This window comes from Lemur catta, chromosome 3, assembly GCF_020740605.2.
Source record: "Lemur catta isolate mLemCat1 chromosome 3, mLemCat1.pri, whole genome shotgun sequence".
Lineage (NCBI taxonomy): Eukaryota > Metazoa > Chordata > Mammalia > Primates > Lemuridae > Lemur > Lemur catta.
Genome location: NC_059130.1, coordinates 107,617,577 through 107,637,890, shown reverse-complemented (window position 1 = coordinate 107,637,890; position 20,314 = coordinate 107,617,577). Strand labels below are relative to the sequence as shown.

The 20,314-nt window shown below is 52.3% G+C and overlaps 1 protein-coding gene, 1 non-coding gene and 1 pseudogene across 2 annotated transcripts; all 3 read left to right on the top strand.

Annotated features, from left to right (window-relative positions):
• The first annotated feature begins 346 nt into the window (after window positions 1-346).
• On the top strand, window positions 347-487 carry LOC123636104. The gene has a single exon (XR_006734324.1). It is a non-coding gene; the product is annotated as a U4 spliceosomal RNA (small nuclear RNA).
• Window positions 488-4,523: 4,036 nt separating this feature from the next.
• On the top strand, window positions 4,524-8,716 carry LOC123634344 (annotated as a pseudogene).
• A 4,730-nt stretch (window positions 8,717-13,446) lies between these two features.
• Window positions 13,447-19,551, top strand: TRNP1 (TMF1 regulated nuclear protein 1). Its single transcript, XM_045545840.1, has 2 exons — window positions 13,447-14,347; window positions 18,844-19,551. Exon 1 carries the CDS (start codon window positions 13,495-13,497, stop codon window positions 14,185-14,187), a length of 693 nt encoding a protein of 230 aa, XP_045401796.1. The 5' UTR covers window positions 13,447-13,494; the 3' UTR covers window positions 14,188-14,347; window positions 18,844-19,551.
• Window positions 19,552-20,314: the final 763 nt, after the last annotated feature.

The following is a 20,314-nucleotide window of genomic DNA, read 5'->3' as shown; positions in this document are numbered from 1 at the left end:
ACTGGGAGGATTAAAAAAGATAATGGAGAAAAAAAAAGAGAGAAGCAAAAAAGAACAAGAAAAAAAAGATAATGGATGTAGGAAGAGATCACCAGAGTGAGTTAGGCATAGGTGTTCAGTTTTCACCAGAGACCCTCCATGGCAGCCCCTCCCATCACATCTTGTCCACACTCCTTCCTGGGGAAAGTGACACAATTTTTTCTCATATGCAGCTCAGAGGATGTCACATCATGTGTAGCTGAACATCTGTGTGCTTTAAGATCCAGCAAGTCCATTCGTAGGGTACAGCCACAAGAAGCTCTTGCACACATGCACCAGGAGGGAATGTGTAGAAGAATGTTAGTAGAGCTTTGCGCAGTGGCAGTATCGTAGCCAATGAGGTTTATCCGAGGCTCAATTATTGCTAATTAAAAACTTTTCCCAATACCCCTCTATGATGAGTTGCAATACAGTTGGCATTGCCAATTTTCAACAGTCTCCATGGAGACTGAATTAAAAAAAAAAAAAAAAAGGATGTTAGTAAAAACATTGTTCATGGTAGCCCCAAACTGAAAACACCCAAATGCCACTGACAGGAGATAAAGAAATGTGGCATGTTCATGCAAAGGAATTAATTATATAGCAATAAAAAATGAATGAAAAATAGCAACATGGCTGGATTGTGGTAAGATAATATTGAGTGGAAAAAGGCAAGTCCCAGAAGATTACATATGGAATGTGATCCTTTTCATACAGTTCAAAATTAACTGGAACTTCTATGTTTAGGCATAATATTAGGTTGGACCATATGAAATTGTTGTTATTTGACCTGTTTTGATGTGAAAAAAACATGGCAAATTCATATGGTTCAGCCTAATTTATATGTGAAAGAAACTATTTAAGAAAAGAGCAATGGGGGCTGGGTGCAGTGGCTCATGCCTGTAATCCCAGCACTTTGGGAGACTAAGGCAGGAGGATCACTTGAGCCCAGGAGTTCGAGACCGGCTTGAGCAACATAGACACCATCTCTACAAAAATACGAAAATTAGCTGGGTATGGTGGCACGTGCCCGTGGTCCCACCTACTTGGGGGGTTGAGGCAGGAGGATCACTGGAGCCCAGGAGTTTGAGGTTGCAGTGAGCTATGATGATGCCATTGCACTCTAGCCTGGGCAACAGAGTGAGACCCTGACTTCAAAAAAATAAAAAATTAAAAAAATAAATAAATAAAATAATATATAAAACAAAACCACCGATGATACTCTGAAACTAAACAGGGTACCTGAAGGGTCCAGCATTCAGTGTGACAAAGGAAAAAGAGGTCATTACTTGCATGTTGATATTAGACTAAGTTGGCCAAATAAAATAAAATAAAATAAAATATCTACTGGGATGAATTTTTCAGAGAACTACCTACTTGTCCTGCGCATTTTCCTTTACAGTCTTCAAAACGAACACATTTTTATTTGATCCCTACCACAGCCCTATGAGATAGGCATTGTCATGTTCATTTTACAGATGGGGAAACTGAGGTCCATCAAGGTTAGGCCATTTGCCCAAGGCCATATTGTGAGTGGAGATGGGAGCTGGGGGGAACCCCATCCTTTGGGCTCACCGTGCAATGCTCCATATTGTGCCCTCTTCCAAGCCCTCAAAGCTGTGTTTGGGCTTCTTTCCTAGTGGATCAGAGGCCTGCCTTTGTAATCAGAGTCTCCTGAGCTCAGTTCTGCCTTTTGGTCTTGAGCTGGGGCCACTGTCCTGATCCTCTGCTTTGACCGTGGTTGCTCTGCTGTGTGCAATTTTTACTTTTCTGGTCACCTTCCTCAGCCGCCATTTAGGCTCCTGAGCTGGTGACAGCTTGTGAGGAAGAGGGAGATGTCAAGGATGACTTTGGGTTTCTGACTGTGTTACTGGGTGGATGCAGATGACTGGGGAGGACAAGTTTGGGGTGTAAAAATGCAAACTTAGTGTTAGACCTGTTGAATTTGGAGATTTGTGAGACAGCCAGGACATATCACCATTGCATATATGGACGCCACTCAGAGTGCTATTTAGAAGCTGCAATACCTGCAGTTTGGGGGCTGGGAGGAGCAGTGGGTCAGGAGAATGTGGGCGGTGGCATGTGGAGCCCGCCTCTGTCTCTTCCTCTCTCCCTCTCTTCCTTGGTGATCTGCCCCTTGCCTCTGGTGTGCTTCTCCCATAGGGCAGTAGGGGGCAGCACACAACAGTAGAAATTGCCAGAACTTCACAGTCACAGCATCTGACTTGGAATGCTAGATGCTACCCTGTTCAGCTGGGGTGTGAACTTAATTTCTTTGAACCTCAGCATTTCTCGTGCGAAAAGGGGTTTAACATGAGGCAGGACAGCACAGTGGCCTGAATTTGTGCCCCAGCTCATATTCTTCCCAGCTATGTGACTTTGGACAAGTTATTGAACTTCTCTGTGCCTCAGACTCCTCATCTGTAAAGTGTAGGTAGTAAGTTTCTTTTCATGTGGTGATTACACACATGGTAAGTGCTAAATAGATGTTAGCTATTTTATTTTACCCGCTTCTGCCCATCTTCACCCCCTAGCCATTCTGGGGCCAGGACTCTCAAGGGCAAGACGGCTGCCTCTGAGAATAAACAGAACAGATTACTATGACTGACCATGACCGCCTGCGGTGTTAGGTGTACGATGTGCCTTATTCCATTTAATCCTCACAATAACTCAGTAAATAGATCCCAAACCCCCGTTTTATAGCTAAGAAAAACAGAGGCTCAGAGATTTGAGCCACTTGCCCAGGGTCACACAGCTAGTAAGTGGCAGTGCCCAGAGCTGAGCCCAAGTTCATTCTGGTTCAGAGCCTGAGATCTTTGCAGTGTTCCCCTGCGTACCCCAGACACTGGACACTTGGAGGCTTCCCCAATCTCCAGCAGAATAGAGGGTTCTCTGCCCACGAATTCCTTTCTGAAATTATATTATACTTTGTAGGGGGAAGGAAAGAGGGGACGGGAAAAAAACCTACCTAGTGGGTACTTTGAACACTATTTGATGATGGGCACACCTATAGCCAGGACTGAAGCATTACAAAAGCAATCCATGTAACCTGAAACATTTGTACCGCCTTAATATTTTGAGATTAAAAAAAATTTCCTCCATAAATTGGTTCCAATTCTGCCTGTTTTACTCTTCTTTCCTCAGATAGAATTTCCTGGAATTCTGAATGGAATAAATGGAATGGAACCAATGGACAGGGAACCCAGCGGGGAGGGGTGGAAGGGAGCAGAACGGTGTAGGATGAGGCAGAATTGGAATGTGTGACATGACGCTACCTCAGCTGCTCTGATTGGTCAGGTTGTCTCCACAGGTCAGACAATGGGCCAGGGACCATTCAGAGTATCCCCTCCCTTTTCTTCTTTCTTTCTTTCTTTCTTTTTTTTTTTTTTTTTTGCATTATTTTTTATTTTGTTTGGTCTGTGTGTATATTTTTTTACTGATTAACTTTTTTTGTTTTTTTGGGGTTTTTGTAGTTGTTCAACTTAAACCCTTGTAAAGTGATCTTTTTTTTTTTTTTTTGAGCCCAAGCAATCCTCCCACCTCAGCCTCCCAAGTAGCTGGGACTATAGGCATGCACCACTACGTCTAGCTAACTTTTATTTTTTATTTCTTTTAGAGATGGGGTCTTGCTATGTTGCCCAGGCTGGTCTTGAACTCCTGTCCTCCCACCTCTGCCTCCTAAAGTGCAGGGATTACAGGTCTAAGCCACTGCACCCAGACTCCCATTTCTGTCAGTGACCAAAGGATGGTGTGTCCTAGAGGCTGGAGAGAACCAGTGGAAGCTGGGTGTTACCGTGGCAGAGGAGGGGCTGGTGAGGTGGGCTGTGGGCTAGGGGGACACCAGGGATAGAGGTGCAGCTAGAGCCTGGGAATTCTCAGGAGCTGGGCCGTAGGAGCTTCTGGAACTGTAGGGTACACTGTTGGGTGGGAGGCCCCAGGTCCACCGGTTACTGGGCCTGGAGCTGCAGGCTGAGGAGCCATCTTGTACTGGGTTGAGGCAGGGGCTGCTTCTTTGGTTCTGAATTTGGTTTCAAGCCCCCATAGAAGTATTTTCCACAGCGTCCTTGTACTAAAAGAAACTTCATCCAACCCCTTCAATTTGCTGATGAGGAAATGAGGCTCAGGGGGGAACCAGCTTAGTCAAGGTCACGTAGTGAGTAAGTGGTGGGCCCTGGCGAAGGTGGACCTTGTTCCTTCACCTGGCTCTGTGGGGTTCAAATCCTGCCTTTGCTAGTTAGTGGCTTTGGGCTTTGTGAGCTGGGGCAAGACACTCAGACTCTCAGGGCGTTAGTCTCATTCAGCCCTTCTCTTGCCTACTACACACCTGCCCCCACCGCACGGCTCCCTCACTCTGACACACACCTGCCCCCACCCCCCCACACGCGCACACACAGTGGCGTGGTTACGCATGGCCAGTGCTGAGTCTCCTGGTCGCTCACAGGCAGCTATAGGCTGCCCTGGTCACTGAACACCACCTCCATATTCTGCCCACCCCAGCCAACCCCATGCCCTCTCTGAAGCCCTCCCAGAGAGCCCCCAGCTAGGAGGCTGTCTCCCTGAGCTCACTCAGGGGCTGTCTGAGCCCGCGTGGCCTCAACTTCCCCTGCTGCTTTCCATTTCCCCACTGGAGCTCCAGAGGGCAAGGTCAGGTCTGACTAAGCCCCGAGTTTCCAGCACCCAGCTCAGAGCCGGGGCCAAAGGCCACGGCTGGCAGTGTTTGTGGAAGGAGTAAGTCCCCCGACCCTTCCCCTCTCTCAAGAGCCCATGACCACCACATTTACCTCCCAAACCAGTGGGGTGGCAGAAAGAGCCTGGAGTGGGGGTCAAACAGACCTAGGATGGAATCTTCGCCCAGCCTCTGCCTAACTGTGTGAACTTGGGAAATGACCTCACTTCCTTCTCCAAGCCTCAGTTTCCTCTTCTGTAAATAGCCTTCCTGGGGGAGACATTTAAGCTGAGAACTAAAAGAGGGAGAGGAAGAGTCTTCCAGGCAGAGTGAACGACTGCGGCAGGGCCCTGAGGTGGGGACGAACCCAGCGTGGTCAAGGAACAGGAAGGAGGCCAGTGTCACTGGAGCGCAGGGAGCAAGGGGACAGGGAGTGGAGATGGGGACAGAGAGAGGCGCGGGCTCTGGGTGGCACAGGACTCTCAAGGCTACTGGGGAGTATGTCTTTCCATCTGACTGGAGGGTCTTGAGCAGGGGAGTGGCTTGATCCGACCAGTGCCTCAAAAGCCGCTCTCTGGTTGCTGTGTGGCGATTGCAGGAGGGCACGATGGATGCAGGGAGTCCAGGGAGGAGGCTGATGGAGTGACGCCGGGGAGAGACGATGGAGCCCGGGACAGGGTGAGACATGGTCGGGTCCACGATGTACTCTGGAGGCAGATCCCACAGGATCGGATGTGGAAGTCCTTTATTTCAGGGAAACAAACTACCCCCAAAACTTAGTAGCTTGAAACAAGAATGATATATTATTTCTAAAAATTCTGTGGTTTGGGGCTCAGCAGGGCAGTCCTGCTGGCTTCACCTGGGGTCGTTTGTGTGGCTACACTCAGCTGGGAGCTTGGCTGGGGGTGGATTGTCCAGGACGGCTTGTCCTCCTCCGTGGCATTCGTCATTCAGAAGTCTAGCAGACCTTTTTTATTTTTATATTTTAAAGATACGGGTCTTGCTATGTTGCCCAGGCTGGAGTGCAGTGGCTATAATATTCACAGGTGCGATCATAGCTCAGTGCAGCCTCAAACACCTGGGCTCAAGTATCCTCTTGCCTCAGCCTCCCAAGTAGCTGGGACTAAGGTGTGCACCACCATACCTGGCCTAGCTGATGTTTTTCACAGATGGCAGCTGCCTTCCAAGAGGACAAGCCCCATGTGCAGATGCTGATCGAACCTCTGCTTGTTTCCTTCTTCTTTTGTTCAGGAGATATGGTCAACTGGAAGCCTCATACTTCTTGATGTCCCCTTGGCCAAAGCAAGTCATACATACAGCCAAGCCCAGAGTCACCATGGAAAGGGACCACACGAGGGCATGGATACATGGAGGCCTGGTTCATTGGAGGCCACCAGTGTAACAGTTGAGCACAACCCCCTGGGTTTGGCCTGAGGAAACCTGAAATTCAAAGGCAGAGGGGAATGAGCGGGGTTTGCCAGAGGTCCCAGGGCCTCCCAAATCAGACACTGAGGAGCACAGTGGGCTTGGCTGAGCCAGCAACAGTGGAGACACAAAGTCCCTGGCAGGTGTGCTGAGCTGGGGTGGGCTGGGAGTGAGGGTAGGAGGGGTAGCCACCAAGTCATCAAGGTGGGGAAACTAAGGATTCCCACTGAGCCCCTGCTGTGTGCCTTGCCCTGGGCTGAGCAGTGCGGGTACAGAGAGGGACAAGACTCGGCAAGTGACCGGGGGAGCCCACGGTGCGTGGGAGGAGACAAACCTTGCCCCAGAGATGCCAATAGTGTGAGAGGCGACAGTTCAGTGCTGTGGTGCAAGGCTGTCCAGGGCCCTTTGGGTCCCGGGGCAGAGATTCAAGAAGAGCGGGAAGAATAACTGGTTTTCGGTCAGACAAGACCGGGGAGCAGGGCAGGGAGAGCCCAGCCACCCTCCAGCCCTGGCCGTGAAGGGGCGAAAGCAGACCCACAAGGGAAGGCCATCTGAAGATAGTGTTCTTCCCATTTCGTGGATGTTATTTTTGTAGTAAAGTAATTATCATTTAGGGAAAACAAATTCTTGACCTTGATTTTTTTTGCCAAAATTGCTCCTTCGTTGGTTTTCCTCACATTCAGTCAAGGGTACCATAATCCATCCTGCTGCTTCATCTACAAACCCAGAGGGCATTCCCTCATCCCCACACTAATCCATCCACAAGTCCTCTGGTTCATCTCCAAATAAACCTCAAATCCGTCCCCCCTCCCAGCCCATGCCAGCATGCCTGGCACTGCGCTTTCTCGGTGGGATTACCGCCGTAATCTCCTAACTGGTCTCCCTCATTCCCCTCATGGTCCCTTTCAATCCACTCTCTACATAGCAGACAGCATGATCTTTTAAAACTAATTAGATCATGTTGGTCCCAGACATAAACCTTTCAACGGCTTCCCTGCACTTAGAGCAAAATCTGAAACCCTCACCCCGGCCTCCAGGCCCAGGTTGCGTTTCGACCTTAGTCTTCCCCATTTTCCTGCTGGTTCACTAGGCACCGAACACACCGATCTTCCTGTCTCGGGGCCTTTGCACTGGCTATTTTTTCTGCTGGGAAATCTTGCTCCCCAATTCCACGTGACTGATTCCTGCTCATGTTTCAGGTCTCAGCTTCAATGTCACCTCCTAAGGAGAAACCCTCTCTGACTCCCTTTTCCATCGTATCACTAGTTTAGTCCTTGGTCATGATCTCTAGGAAGCACTGTGGAGGCACACTGCCTAGTTCTACCGCTCCGCAACCACATGACCCTAGCCATTCATCTCTCTGTCCTTCGGCTTCCTCACCTGTAAAATGGGGCGTGCTAATACTAGTACCTCATAGGATCAGTACCCGGCACAGAGCAAGCACTAAATAAATAATAGCAGGTATTTTATTATTCCTTCATGGCACACTTCTTGGGGTTTAATTATTTTGATTTCTGAGATGTAAGCCTTGTGGAAACAGGGATCGTGCCTCTCGTATTTACTGCTGTGGCCCTAGCACAGTGCCTGCTGCATAGGATGTGCTTAATTACGTTGCTGAATGAATGCGTGGGAATACACAATCTCAGCCCTTATGGAGCTGACCTTGTCCTACTTACCCTTCAACACCTGGCTATTTTAGAGATGTGAAAACTGAGACCTTAAAAGTGGGGTGGTTTGAGCCACGTTTCAAGGGGGAAGGGGTATAATTTCTACTTGTCAGAAATGCGATGAAACTCTTCTTTGGCACTGCCTATGGAGGTGGCAGCCATCTCCTACTGGGCATGACAGCTGCTCTCAGACCCTGTGAAGACCAAGATCGTCAAAAAGAGGACCAAGAAGTTCATCCGGCACCAGCCAGACTGATTTGTCAAAATTAAGCATAACTCGGCCGGGCGCAGTGGCCCACACCTGAAATCCTAGCACTCTGGAGGCTGAGGCAGGTGGATCGCTCGAGGTCTGGAGTTCGAGACCAGCCTGAGCAAGAGTGAGACCCGCCCCCCCGCCCCCGTCTCTACTAAAAATAGAAAGAAATTAGCTGGACAACTAAAAATATATATAGAAAAAGTTAGCTGGGCATGGTGGCGCATGCCTGTAGTCCCAGCTACTTGGGAGGCTGAGGCAGTAGGATCGCTTGAGCCCAGGAGTTTGAGGTTGCTGTGAGCTAGGCTGACGCCATGGCACTCACTCCAACCCGGGCAACAGAGCAAGACTCTGCCTCAAAAAAAAAAAAAAAAATTAAGCATAACTGGCAGAAACCCAGAGGTACTGACAAAAGGGTGCGGAAGATTCAAGGGCCAGATCCTGGTGCCTAATATTGGTTATGGCATCAATAACACACAGCACATGCTGCCCAGTGGCTCCTGGAAGTTTCTGGTTCACAAGGTCAAGGAGCTGGAAGTGCTGCTGATGTGCGACACATTTTACTGTGCTGAGATTGTTCACAGTGTTTCCTCCAAGAAGCACAAAGCCATCCTGGAAAGCACAGCCCAGCTGGCCACCTCAGTCACCAATCCCAATGCTAGGTTGTGCAGTGAAGAAAATGAATAGACAGTTCATGTGTATGTGGTACTTGTGTTTAAATCAAACCATGAAAACTGCAAAAAAAATGATGAAGCATCAAAAACACATGGAACCTGTTACCTCCATTGTGAACACAGGTCACAGCCTTTTATTCTAGGAATAATAACTAGGGCAAACATTTCATCACAAGGCCGGGCGCGGTGGCTCACGCTTGTAATCCTAGCACTCTGGGAGGTCGAGGCGGGAGGACGGCTCAAGGTCAGGAGTTCAAGACCAGCCTGAGCAAGAGCGAGACCCCGTCTCTACTAAAAATATAAAGAAATGATTTGGACAGCTAAAAATATATATAGAAAAAAATTAGCCGGGCATGGTGGCGCATGCCTGTAGTCCCAGCTACTCTGGAGGCTGAGGCAGAAGGATTGTTTAAGCCCAGGAGTCTGAGGTTGCTGTGAGCTAGGCTGACGCCATGGCACTCTACCCCAGGCAACAGAGCGAGACTCTGTCTTAAAAAAAAAAAAAAAAAAAAAAATCTCATCACAAGAGAAATTAAGAAAAAAGAAAACCTGAGCTCTCTCTATGGAGCAGCAGGATAAATTATAGTGCTAAAGACTGAGATGACATTGACACTGCAGCTGTGCCTTCCTGGGGAAGACATCCCGTCCCCTGTCCAGGTAATTGTCCCCCCGCCCTCATTTTGTTCATGCCACATTTAGGAATCCGGAGTCCTCATTTTACAAATGCAGGGACAGAGGCTCAGAGAGGAGAAGGACTTGCTGGAGTCCACACAGTGAATTAAACCCAAATCTTCTGGCTTCTACGAAAGATTCCTTTAAGCCCTAATGATGTAATGACGTCATGACGTAAAACCTCTTAACATGAGAATAGAGAGAAAGGAAAGGTGAAGAGAAGGAAGAAGGAGAAGGACTAGGAGGATGAGGAGGTGTGGAATCAGGGGTTCACTGGCAGGCAGGGCACGGACAGGTGTAGGGCAACCAGAGACCTTGTGGGGAGGGCGGGGGAGTCTGTTGAGGAAAGGGGAGATGGAGGCTGGGGCCCGACTGGGTTATTTTCAGAGCTGCTATCTTTGTCTGCATCTGCTAAATTATTAAACTGAGATCACATCCTAGAGGGTGCCGGGCCAGGTTGCCAGGGAGAGGCTGAAAGGGAAGTGTTAGATCTCTTAGCAGAGGCCTCAGATCTAGGCTGGGATGGAAGTGGACTACTCAGGCCTGGACCCCTTCCTCAGCCCACACTCAGCGGCTGGAGGGGATCCTGCTTGGGCCACAGCCACACTTGCCATCCCCTCTGCAAGGCTCTCTGCCAGCTGCAGTCTTGGCAGCGGGTGAACACAGACTGGACCAGACTCTGGAACCTGGGCTTGTCTGGGCTGCCTCTTCTCTTTCAGGGTCTCTGAGTCAGACCACAGGTTTCCAGTCGGATAGATATGACCAGCTTATGAGATTTTGGGCAAATTCTTGCACCTATGGGTGTCCTTGTCCATGCCATAGACATCAGCAGTTCTATTTCTCAGATGAGGACCCTGAAGTACAGAGAGAAAAGGTGACTTTCTCAGGGTTGCATAGCTAGGGAAGGACTGAACTCTGATTCAAACACAAACCTCTCTGATTTCAGGCCCCTTTCCTCTCTCTATTGCCCACGCTGCTTTTGTTATAGTTTACTAGATTTTCTACAAAAGGCACGTACTTTATAACTTTTGTAAAAATCAGAAAAAAAGTTTCTTTAAATTTTTTTTTTTTTTGAGACAGTCTTGCTCTGTTTCCCAGGCTAGAGTGCTGTATTGTCAACCCAGCTGACACCAACCTTAAATTTCTGGGCTCAAGGGATGCTGCTGCTTCAGCCTCCCGAGTAGCTGGAACTACAGGCACATGCCACCACGTCTGGCTAATTTTTTCTATTTTTTAAATACAGACTGGGTCTCACTCTTGCTCAGGCTGGTCTTGAACTCCTGAGCTCAAGGGATCCTCCTGCCTCAGCCTTCCAGAGTGCTAGGATTACAGGCATGAGCCATCATGCCAGCCTAGTTTTTTTAATTTAAAAAAATATAAAAGATTAGAAAACTACAATCATCTTTATCGTTTAAAAATGCATTCCGTCATTCCGAATGTTGGTTTGCTGGGCTGGCTGTGCACTAATAGATGGTTGGCTGTGGCCCTTCCCCACTCTGGGAATGTAGAGGTTAGGCCAGTTAAGGAAGCCCAGAAGAGAGCTGGCAGAGGCCAAACCCCTCTCACCTCTGGTCCTGGTACATGGCATTCCCATCTGGAATCCTCCCTTCCCCCACCATCTCTGTATCACTCACTTTGATCCATCTTTCAGGTCTCAGTTTAAATATCACCTCCTATAGGAAACCCTGCCTAATCCCCTCCCCACCCGGCTGGGCTCAGTGCTCCGTGTTCCCACAATCTCTGTGCTTTCCCCATCCCGGTAGAAACCTCACTGAACTGCCCCCATCACCTGTCTGTGTCCTCCCAGACTCATCAAGGTCAGGGCCCATCTGATCATCTCTGTACCTCCAGCAGCGAGCTTGGCAGAGGAGGTAATGAGCAGTTGCTGAATGAGTGAAATAAAGAATGAATGAATGGGGAAGGGGACTTCTCCATCCTCAGCAAGCTCTATCCTTGTGTATGTAATTTTTCAATTCAAACAAATGTTTATCGAGTGCTTTATGGGACCAGGCACTCTACTTAACTCCGGGGACTCTAGTGGAACAGGGAACATTGTTGGAAGATAACAGGGAGGTGAGGAGTGACTTTGGGGTGGGTCAGATCTGTGTTTGAATCCTTGCTTGGCCACTTACTTGCCGTGTGACCTCCTCTGGGCTTTGGTTTCTCATCAGGAAGAAAAAGCTGCTTACCTCCCTCTCTTAGAGAAGATGTGAAGAAACAGAGAACATCCTTCATTCAATAAATATACGTGGAGTAATTTCTCCCACTCAGAGAAATTACTTGCCCAAGGTCACCCAGATGGGCAGTGTGCATGGGTTTCAAACTGAGGCCTGCCTGGATCTGTGGATCTGGCCGATGGTGGGGCTGGCGGTAAGTCCTGGTTTTCTTCCCCTTGACTTATTCCCCCAGGAGCTGGGAGCAGTGACCTGCCTGATGCGGCAAAATGCCTGCTAATCTCCCCACATGATGGGGCGGGGCGGCTTCTACACTGAGACTCAAGGTTGCACGACACAAAGGAGACCATTCAAAGGGACACCACAATTCAGCAAGGAGATCTTCCTTGCCTCCTGAACCTCCCCTCATCCTTACTGAGTCCCTTTGGCTCCTTGAGTCCCCGTGCTCCTCCCTCATCCTCCCTTCCCCCACTATGAGCCTCCAGCACCTTGGCACCCACTGAACCCCTCCCCCCTCACTGAGTCCCATCACACTCACTGATGGTCCTTCCTTCCCTCGCTGAGACCTCTCTCCCAGTCATCCTCCAAGCCCCTCTCATCCTGCCCTGAGCCCCTCCCTTCTTCACTGAGCCGGGTGCCCCTCACCCACCCTCCTCTCTGAGCCCCGTCTGAGCTGCCTCTCTGGAGCCAAGTTGTCCCGCCCATGCATCCCCATCACTCAGTCTCACTCAGTCTAGGGCACGTGAAAGCATTTAGAGAACGTGTGGAGGGATCCTCCTCCTCCTCAAGCGAGTGCAGCTCCACCATCTGCCTCCTCTTCAGGCAGTTGTCACATGGGCCACACCTTTGGCACGTCCTCGGGAGCCCAGGGTCTGCTGCACTCCTTCCCAGTCAGGTTCACAGCTGGTTTCTGGCCCTCCCATCCTTGCCTCCGACCCCCACAGAGACGTCCCTTTTCTGATGGCACCTTCAAAGCAGAGCCACACTGTGTTGGTGGCTGTTTGGAAGAGGTCCAGCAGGGTCACTTCTGTTGAGGGGAGAGTAGGCAGGCTCAGCCTATCATTTTGCCATGGGGAGGATGAATGGCTGAGCTGGTGCATTTCTGTCCAGATTCAGACACCAACTGGCAATGTGACATTTGGGCAAGGTACCACTGCACCTTCTGGGTCTCAGTTTCCCCTTCTGAGTGAAAGGTGTGGGAACACCTGCCGGGAGAAGCAAATAGGAGCAGGGACAGGGAAGAAACTTTGCACACCTTGGGACCCAGGGCTCCTCTATGGGGTCACTAAGGTTTTCGGGCTCAGCGGCAGCGCTGTGGCGTTTGTCCTGCAAACGAAGGGACTACTTAGCGTGGAATCAGCCCAGCCAGATCCCCATCCCATCGGCTTTGCCCTAGCGACATGGGGACATAGGAGAAAGGGGTCCTGGCGAGTCCTGTGGCCCAGGAGACCAGGCAGAACTGATTTCACCAAGGGCCAGCGAGAGGTACGGGAAGGAGCACTGCGCAAGGAGTCAAGCCTCCTGAGCTCCAGTTCAGGTTTCAGGCAAATCCCTCCCCCAGGTGGAGACTGGATCCCATGATTTCTAAGCATCAGCTACCAGAGATTATTCCAAAGGGCCAGACCAGGGAAGATGCGGCCCCCTTTCCACTCAAAACTTGGGGAGAGGCGGATGGGGACAGCATGCACTAGCAGGGCAGAGCCGAGCGAAGGACAGGGACCTGACAGGTTTGGGGAACTACCCGAACGAGCGCGGCGGGGGAGGCGGGTTCAGGGTCTGCCAGTCTCTGATTGGCTGTGCTGTCCGTCGCTCCGCCCCGTCCTCTATAAGATGCGCGGCGGCGGGTGCGGCGCCGGCGTGGGGACTGCAAGCTGCGTCTCTGCTCAGGTGTGCAGCGTCCATCCTCCCCGCGGACCGACAGCCGCGAACCGCCGGGGGGCGGGGGATGCCGGGCTGCCGCATCAGCGCCTGCGGCCCCGGGGCCCAGGAAGGGACGGCAGAACCGGGGTCCCCGCCGCCGCCGCCCCGCGAGCCCCAGCCATCCCCTCAGCCCCCGCCCCCAACTCCGACCTCGACCCCGACCCCGGCTCAGGCCCCGCAGCTGCCGGAAGCAGCCCGGGGCTCCGCAGGTGCGGCCGGGGGGCAGGAGCTACAGCGCTGGCGCCAGAGCGCTAGCGGGGCCGCGGGGGTCACCGGGCCCGGCGGGGGCGCGGGCGGCGGCTCGGGCGCGGCGGCGGGGGCCGGGGGCCGCGCTCTGGAGCTGGCCGAAGCACGGCGGCGGCTGCTGGAGGTGGAGGGCCGCCGGCGCCTGGTGTCGGAGCTGGAGAGCCGCGTTCTGCAGCTGCACCGCGTTTTCCTGGCTGCCGAGCTGCGCCTGGCTCATCGCGCGGAGAGCCTGGGCCGCCTGAGCGGCGGCGTGGCGCAGGCCGAGCTCTACCTGGCGGCGCACGGGTCGCGCCTCAAGAAGGGCCAGCGCCGCGGCCGCCGTGGCCGCCCCCCCGCGCTGCTGGCCTCCGCGCTCGGCCTGGGGAGCTGCGTGCCCTGGGGTGCCGGGCGCCTGCGGCGGGGCCACGGCCCGGAACCCGACTCGCCCTTCCGCCGCAGCCCGCCCCGCGGCCCCGCCTCCCCCCAGCGCTGACCTCCACGCCCGGACCCCTGGCCACCCCGGACAGGCCCATCTCTAAGGTGCGGACCACAGATTGCGGATGCCGCACGGACGGCGTCACCTGCACGGATGGACAGACTGATCTGCGGGAAGAGGCAGTCGGGGGGCCAGGGTCCCTGTAAAGGAGGTTGAGGTGCGGTCTTAGCAGCTGGTACATTTGAGGGGCGGGGTGTGGGGTGGTACAGGGCCTGGGCCCTCTCCTGGGGCTTCTGGCGTCTGCTGGGTCCCTAATAAAGCTGTCTGCCTCCCACAGACCACCTGGGGAGCGAGGTGGTAGCACCAAGTCTCCACTATAGAGTTGGACAAATTAAGGGTGCTCAGATTCCACGAGGGGGTTGGCGGCAAACTTTTACCACTTGGAGCCTGCGGTACTGAGGCAGCAACTCCATTCTCACCCCCACTTGCTTTGCCTTTCCCCGGTCCCTTGGGGCTCCTGCCTTCTGCCACCACCCAGCTCAATACCTTTGCGAGGGCAGAAAAATGAGGTCCCAGGATGCTGTGGAGGCTGGCACAGGGCTCTATGATTGAGTTCTCCTCCTCTAAGTCCCTGTTCCGCATTTGAGGAGACGGAATCCCAGAGAAATTGAGAATTCGTTCCCATCATACTTAGGCCCTTCTGCTTACGGGAGGCAGACCTTTTCTCGTGCCCTCATGCAGCTTCGCCAAGACTGATGCAGATAACCAGGACGGGTGTTTGGCATCTGCTCACCTAGGCTCCCCATCCCCACCCCACAGCCTGTCTCTAAGATAGCTCTGCCAGGGATGGAACCAGGTGACACCCTTTAACAGGCCCCAAGAGGGCAGGTATATTATTGGCTTCCAGAAAGGGAGGCCTTAAAGGGCCAGACCTGAGATGAGATCTGTTTCTCTTCCTGTACAAATGCCCTTCAGCCCCCATTCCTGTCCCCCCTCAGCTGTGAATGACCTGGCTGCTGCATTGCTGCTCAGCATCTGAGTTACTGCAGCGCTGTCAGTCTGTGAAGTGGATCTCGTCATCTCCCAGAAGGGCTGTGGTGAGGTTAACGCAGGGCAGAGGTCTGTCTTCTTCCCTCATAAGTCGTGGAAAGATATTTTATTCTTTTCAGTCACACCTAGAAACAGGCACTGCTTTTGCTGACGGAGCCAGAACTAATTTAAAATTCTCATTTTACAGAGTGGAGAGGGGATTTCTCAAGGTCACATGCCAGCATAAGGGACAGACTCAGGTCCCAGGCCTGTGTGTGCCCTTCCCACAGTGTTTTGGGTGGGGGCTAGGGAGAGCTGGCCTCTGGTCCCTGTCTGCTGTGTGACCTAGAACAATTCTGCCCCCTCTCTGGGCCTGTTTCCTCAGTCCCTCATATCCGGGCTTGGGAATGGGATGAGGGGGGAGGATGATAATGTCAGAGTCACAAGAATCTGGTTTAATCTTACAAGTCCTGAGGGTCAGGGGTACTGCTCTGACAGGCTGAGCCCCAGGGCCCTCACCTGATCCTTCCCCATCAGCCCTTCCTCTCACTGCGTACTAAACTTTTTGGCTGGTTTCTCAGCTAACAGCCAGGATTTCCTGAACCCATTCTTAGCTGGGGAAGGGACTAGGAGGAAGTGTCTGGGCCTCTGGGAAAGCTTGGGGACCAGGGGAGCCTGTGTGTATGTATGGGGGCGCTGGCATCCTCTGGCCTCCCCAGGCAGGGCAGATCTTCCAAAGCCACTTAGGTCATTTGGGGTCTAGAGGCCCAGAGAGGATAGGGACTTCCTAGAGGTGACACAGAGAGGAGCTCAGACCGCAGTGCTGGGCTGCAGCCAGGACTGTTTTCTGGGTTGCATGGGAGGGGGCACTTTGTCCAGAAAAGCTTTTAGCTAATAGTGTAAAGTGCTCTGCACCATCCCAGTTTTGCATTTCTCCAGGATTTATTGGTAATCAGCTTTGTTCTGGTTTGGGGGTGGGGTAGGTGGGTAGAGAATTAGAGATGACACTGGCTGGAGAAATGGAGTATGTGTGGGGGCGAATGGAGATTGGTCCTGGTGACAGCTGTGTCCCCTTCCTCCACTTCCAGATGGCTCACTGCTCCTCACCAAGGGCCTTGGCCAGGGCACACAGCACTCAGAGACTGGAATCCCAGCTCCTGGTCAGTGCTCTGTCCATCACCCCTCAGCCACCTAACAAAGGTTTCCTTCTCACACCTGTCTGGCTCCTCCAGAGCCCCCTCTAGAGCTCCCCAGCCTGTCTCCATTTTCTCCTCATTCAACAAACATTGATAGTGACTCAGTCCAGGGGTTCAGGAAGCAGAGCTGAATCAGAGGGCCTCTCTGCTTTTAAGGGCTTATGTCTCCCAGCCCTCCTCCAGGCAGCCTTCCCTGACTGTCACCATCCTAGGGGACCCCCTGGGGACTGGGTAGTTTGTGGTGTTGGAGGGCTATTTTTAGGCCTGCTCTAAGTACTCTAGCCCCTGGGCATGAGATTGTCACTGCCCCTTTCCCTCCATGACTTCTGGAACATTTTCTTGATGGCCTCCAGCGCTGGGGACTAGACTGAGTACAGGGATCTTGGGGCACCTGTGCATTGAGAATATTGATGGCCACCAGTGAATCTGGGATCTCAACAAAGGGAAATGAGAGGAACAGGAACATTTCTTTATAGTGGCACCTGGGGCTGGGAGACCAGTTCAGGATTCTAGTCTGGAACCCGCCCCTCACCCGGATAACTGTATGTGGGCAGCTCCACCAGAGGGCAGTGTGGGGCTGCTTCTTGAGACATTGGGGCGTGGCCTGGTGCAGGTTCAGTCCCCATTGTCCCGGCCCCCAATCATCTCCCTTCCCAGTAGTCCCGGGGCTTCCTAGGCTTTGAGCTGTAGGGCCTGGAAGTGTGGTAGGTCAGCGTGGCCTGAGGGTGGCAGTGTGGCTCCAGTGATGGCTTCCTAGTTACAGGGGGTTGGAGGCCAGAGCTGTGCCTATGGCTGGCTCCCTAGGGACTGGGGTCCACTTGGAAAGGGGAGCAAAGGAGACCCCTTTGGCTGGGCCAAGCCCTGGACCCCAGGGAGAAGGTCCATCAGGTAAAACTTCCTGGAAAGAGAAGTTACCCTTGCTGGCGGTCACTGTCAGTAAAAGAATAGAGTCATTTCTCTATTCACAGGTTTGTTATACCTAATTGATCAGAACACCAGGTCTGCTGCCAGTGGAGACCAAGATTGCCTCTTAGAGATTAGGCTGAAGTGACAGGACATGGCCAAGGTGCTCCAAGCCTGCAGTGTGCAGTGTCTGGGAGGATCCCGAGTTCCTCTAGACCCACTCAGGTGCCCAGGCTTCTCAGAGCTGAAGGAGAGGCTGCCTGCCTCATGGCCAGCAGGGAGGGAGTATTTAGGAAAGCCTGGAGATCCCCAACCTGTTTCTTTTCCCATTAGTCCTTGACCGCACCCTGGCTGGCAGTTATCGGGGAGGGGAACCCTTAGTTCTGGCATAATATGTTAATTAACCACCTCCTGTATGTGGGGCCCTGTACTAAGCACTTTACGCTCATTATCTGGCTCGGTCCTCCCAGCCACTCTGCGAAGTAAGGGTTATTATCCCCATTTCCACAGATGAGGAAACAGGGAAGGCAGGTGACTTGCCCAAAGACATAGAACCTGTAAGTGGGAGATCCCTCAAGCATCACGCTATGCAGTGATTCATTCATCAGGCTAATGAGGGCTCCATGCGGGGAGATTTCTGGGCCCCCACCTTGAAGGCTGTGCGTAGTGACCTCTAGTCGGTTCTGGGGAGGGATGTGATGGGATGCCATGGGGGTGGCAGAAGGTGCCCCCACCCCCCAGAGTCTGGACTCACCCCAGCCTGGTTGTCTGGGCCGTGGGGGGTGAGTCAGTCTGGGTCAGCACACTTGGCTTCTGGCTAGGGTGGGCCAAAGAGGCTCAGGGCTCTGGCCTCCCAAGGGCTTGCCTTGGAGGGCTGTCTCCTCTTCCTGCACATCTGGGCTGGAAAATTTGGTGCCAAGGAGAGCAAAGAGCCTGGGGTGGCAGAGGAAGAGGGTGACACGCTCCTCCATGGTGGGAGCAGAAAGGGTCCCAGGTGGAACATGACAGGCCTGGGATTCAGTCTTAGCTTGGAACCTCTCAGCCGAGGGAACTTGGGCAATGACTTCCCTTTTCTGAGCCAGTTTCTTCTGTTTGTGTGTTTTTGTTTTGTATTTTTGAGAAGAGCTGAGGAAGAGATAACTTCTGAGAATTAAATGAGAAGTCACACTGAGTCCCTAGCGCATAGTGGAGGTCTGTAAATGATAGAGCCACTCCGCCTGGGTGAGGAGAGACTGTCAGGACACCCCCCAGGCAGCACGGGCCTTTGCTCCTCTAGAGCATCTCCATATCGGGAGTCCCTGGAGAGGGCCCTGGGGAACTCCATAAGGGGAGAGGTGGAGGAGGGGCAGGCTTTTCATCCCAGGAACATTCCATTCCAGCTGCTCAGACCAGTGGGGATCCCAGCCAAGGACAAAGGCCCAAGGGAACCTCTGCCTCCAGAGCCAGTGGAGCCCCATTCCGTAACACTGCCTCCTGCACCTTCTCTCCACAATGGCCCCTCTGGAGGCAGAGGTTGAAGGGTTTGGGTGGGGCAGGGTGGCTGTGGGAAAGAGGTAACTGAAGCTCTTGGAATTATCCTTTCCAGCTCCTCCCAGCTCCTGAGAGCCTCGACTCTATGGCTCTGGACTCCTGGATTCTGCTTCTTCCCTGGGCACTTCCTTCAGGAAGACTTCGAGAATTGACCCTACACAACCTCAGTGCCCTCCTTACGGGAGCCCTTCACTTCGCCAGGGCAAGGGGCTGGGTCCTGGGAAACTTGTCCGCACTATGAATTTCTTTATATGCGCCAGATTTGACTTCGGCTGTACAATTGGAGATGTTACTACAGGTCCCTGAGATGCAATCAGATTACTTAAGAGTGCAGCAAGCATTGCCAATGTGAAATGAAAAAGATTCCTTTTAAAGATATTGTCATCATTCTTAAGTCATGGCACAGCTGGGGTCCCCATTTTGGTAGATGTCATTGCTTTGAAGTTTATGGGAGGCCTGTTTGAGGAAAAACGGTGTTCTGAGAAGTCCCTCAGTTGCCTTCATCCACTGTCCTTGTTCTCCCCATGCGGAGCATGGGTGTGGCCCCTCAGACAATCAGCTGTCTCCTGGTGGGGGACACACCTCTTTCCCAGGAAGAGGTGGTGGCAACATAAAACTAAGCAAAGTTTTAAATGAAAAAAGGAAACATAACTATTCAAATATCCTGATAATAGAGGGAAGGGGGGCACATTTACTCACACACAACCCAGAACTTGTAGAATTCTGCAAAGTGAATGTATATTGAATCAGTCTCTTGATTTCTACATTCAGGAAGAATAAACTGCAATAATGTGAGGCAAATGCGTTTGTTCTGAGGTTGACTTTGCAAGTATCATTGCTGCCTTTCCTTTCTGTCTGTCACAGCTCTTTAAGTTGGCAGTTCCTCGGTGGCTTCTGGTTAGTTTTGTTTGGCAATCTGGACCTGTTGACTGGTTGCAGAATGATTTCTCCCTTGGCCTGGCTCACAGCTGATCCCCCTCACAGGAAGTCTTTCCCATTAAAGAATGAGATGAGGAAGTTCAGGGATATGAGACTGGGTGACAGACAACATGGCAGCATGGTGGCCAGTGGGGATTGACTGTGGTGGTGACTGTACAGACCTGTTTGTCAGTCAGGGTCCCAGCAGGAGACCTGGCACAGTCAAACTGGGAGGAGTTTTAAAAAGTGACTATCTAGGCTGAGCAAGCGAGAGACCCATCTCTACTAAAAATAGAAAAAAAATTAGCTGGGCAACTAAAAACAGAAAAAATTAGCTGGGCATGGTGGTGCATACCTGTAGTCCCAGCTACTCGGGAGGCTGAACCCAGGAGTCCGAGGTTGCTGTGAGCTAGGCTGATGCCATGGCACGCTAGCCCGGGAAACAGAGCGAGACTCTGACTCAAAAAAAATAAAAAATAAAAAGGGACTATTTCCAAAGGTGTGGGCTGAGATGGTGCAGCTTTCTGGGGCTGACAACAGTGGGAAGCCCTTACAACTGCTGGGCCTTGACGGGATAGGGGGAGGCAGCTTGTGGAGAGGGCCCCTGA

Bases quoted from the DNA above. Each gene is read 5' to 3' on its own strand.
- TRNP1 (XM_045545840.1), top strand. From the start codon at position 13,495: ATGCCGGGCTGCCGCATCAGCGCCTGCGGCCCCGGGGCCCAGGAAGGG.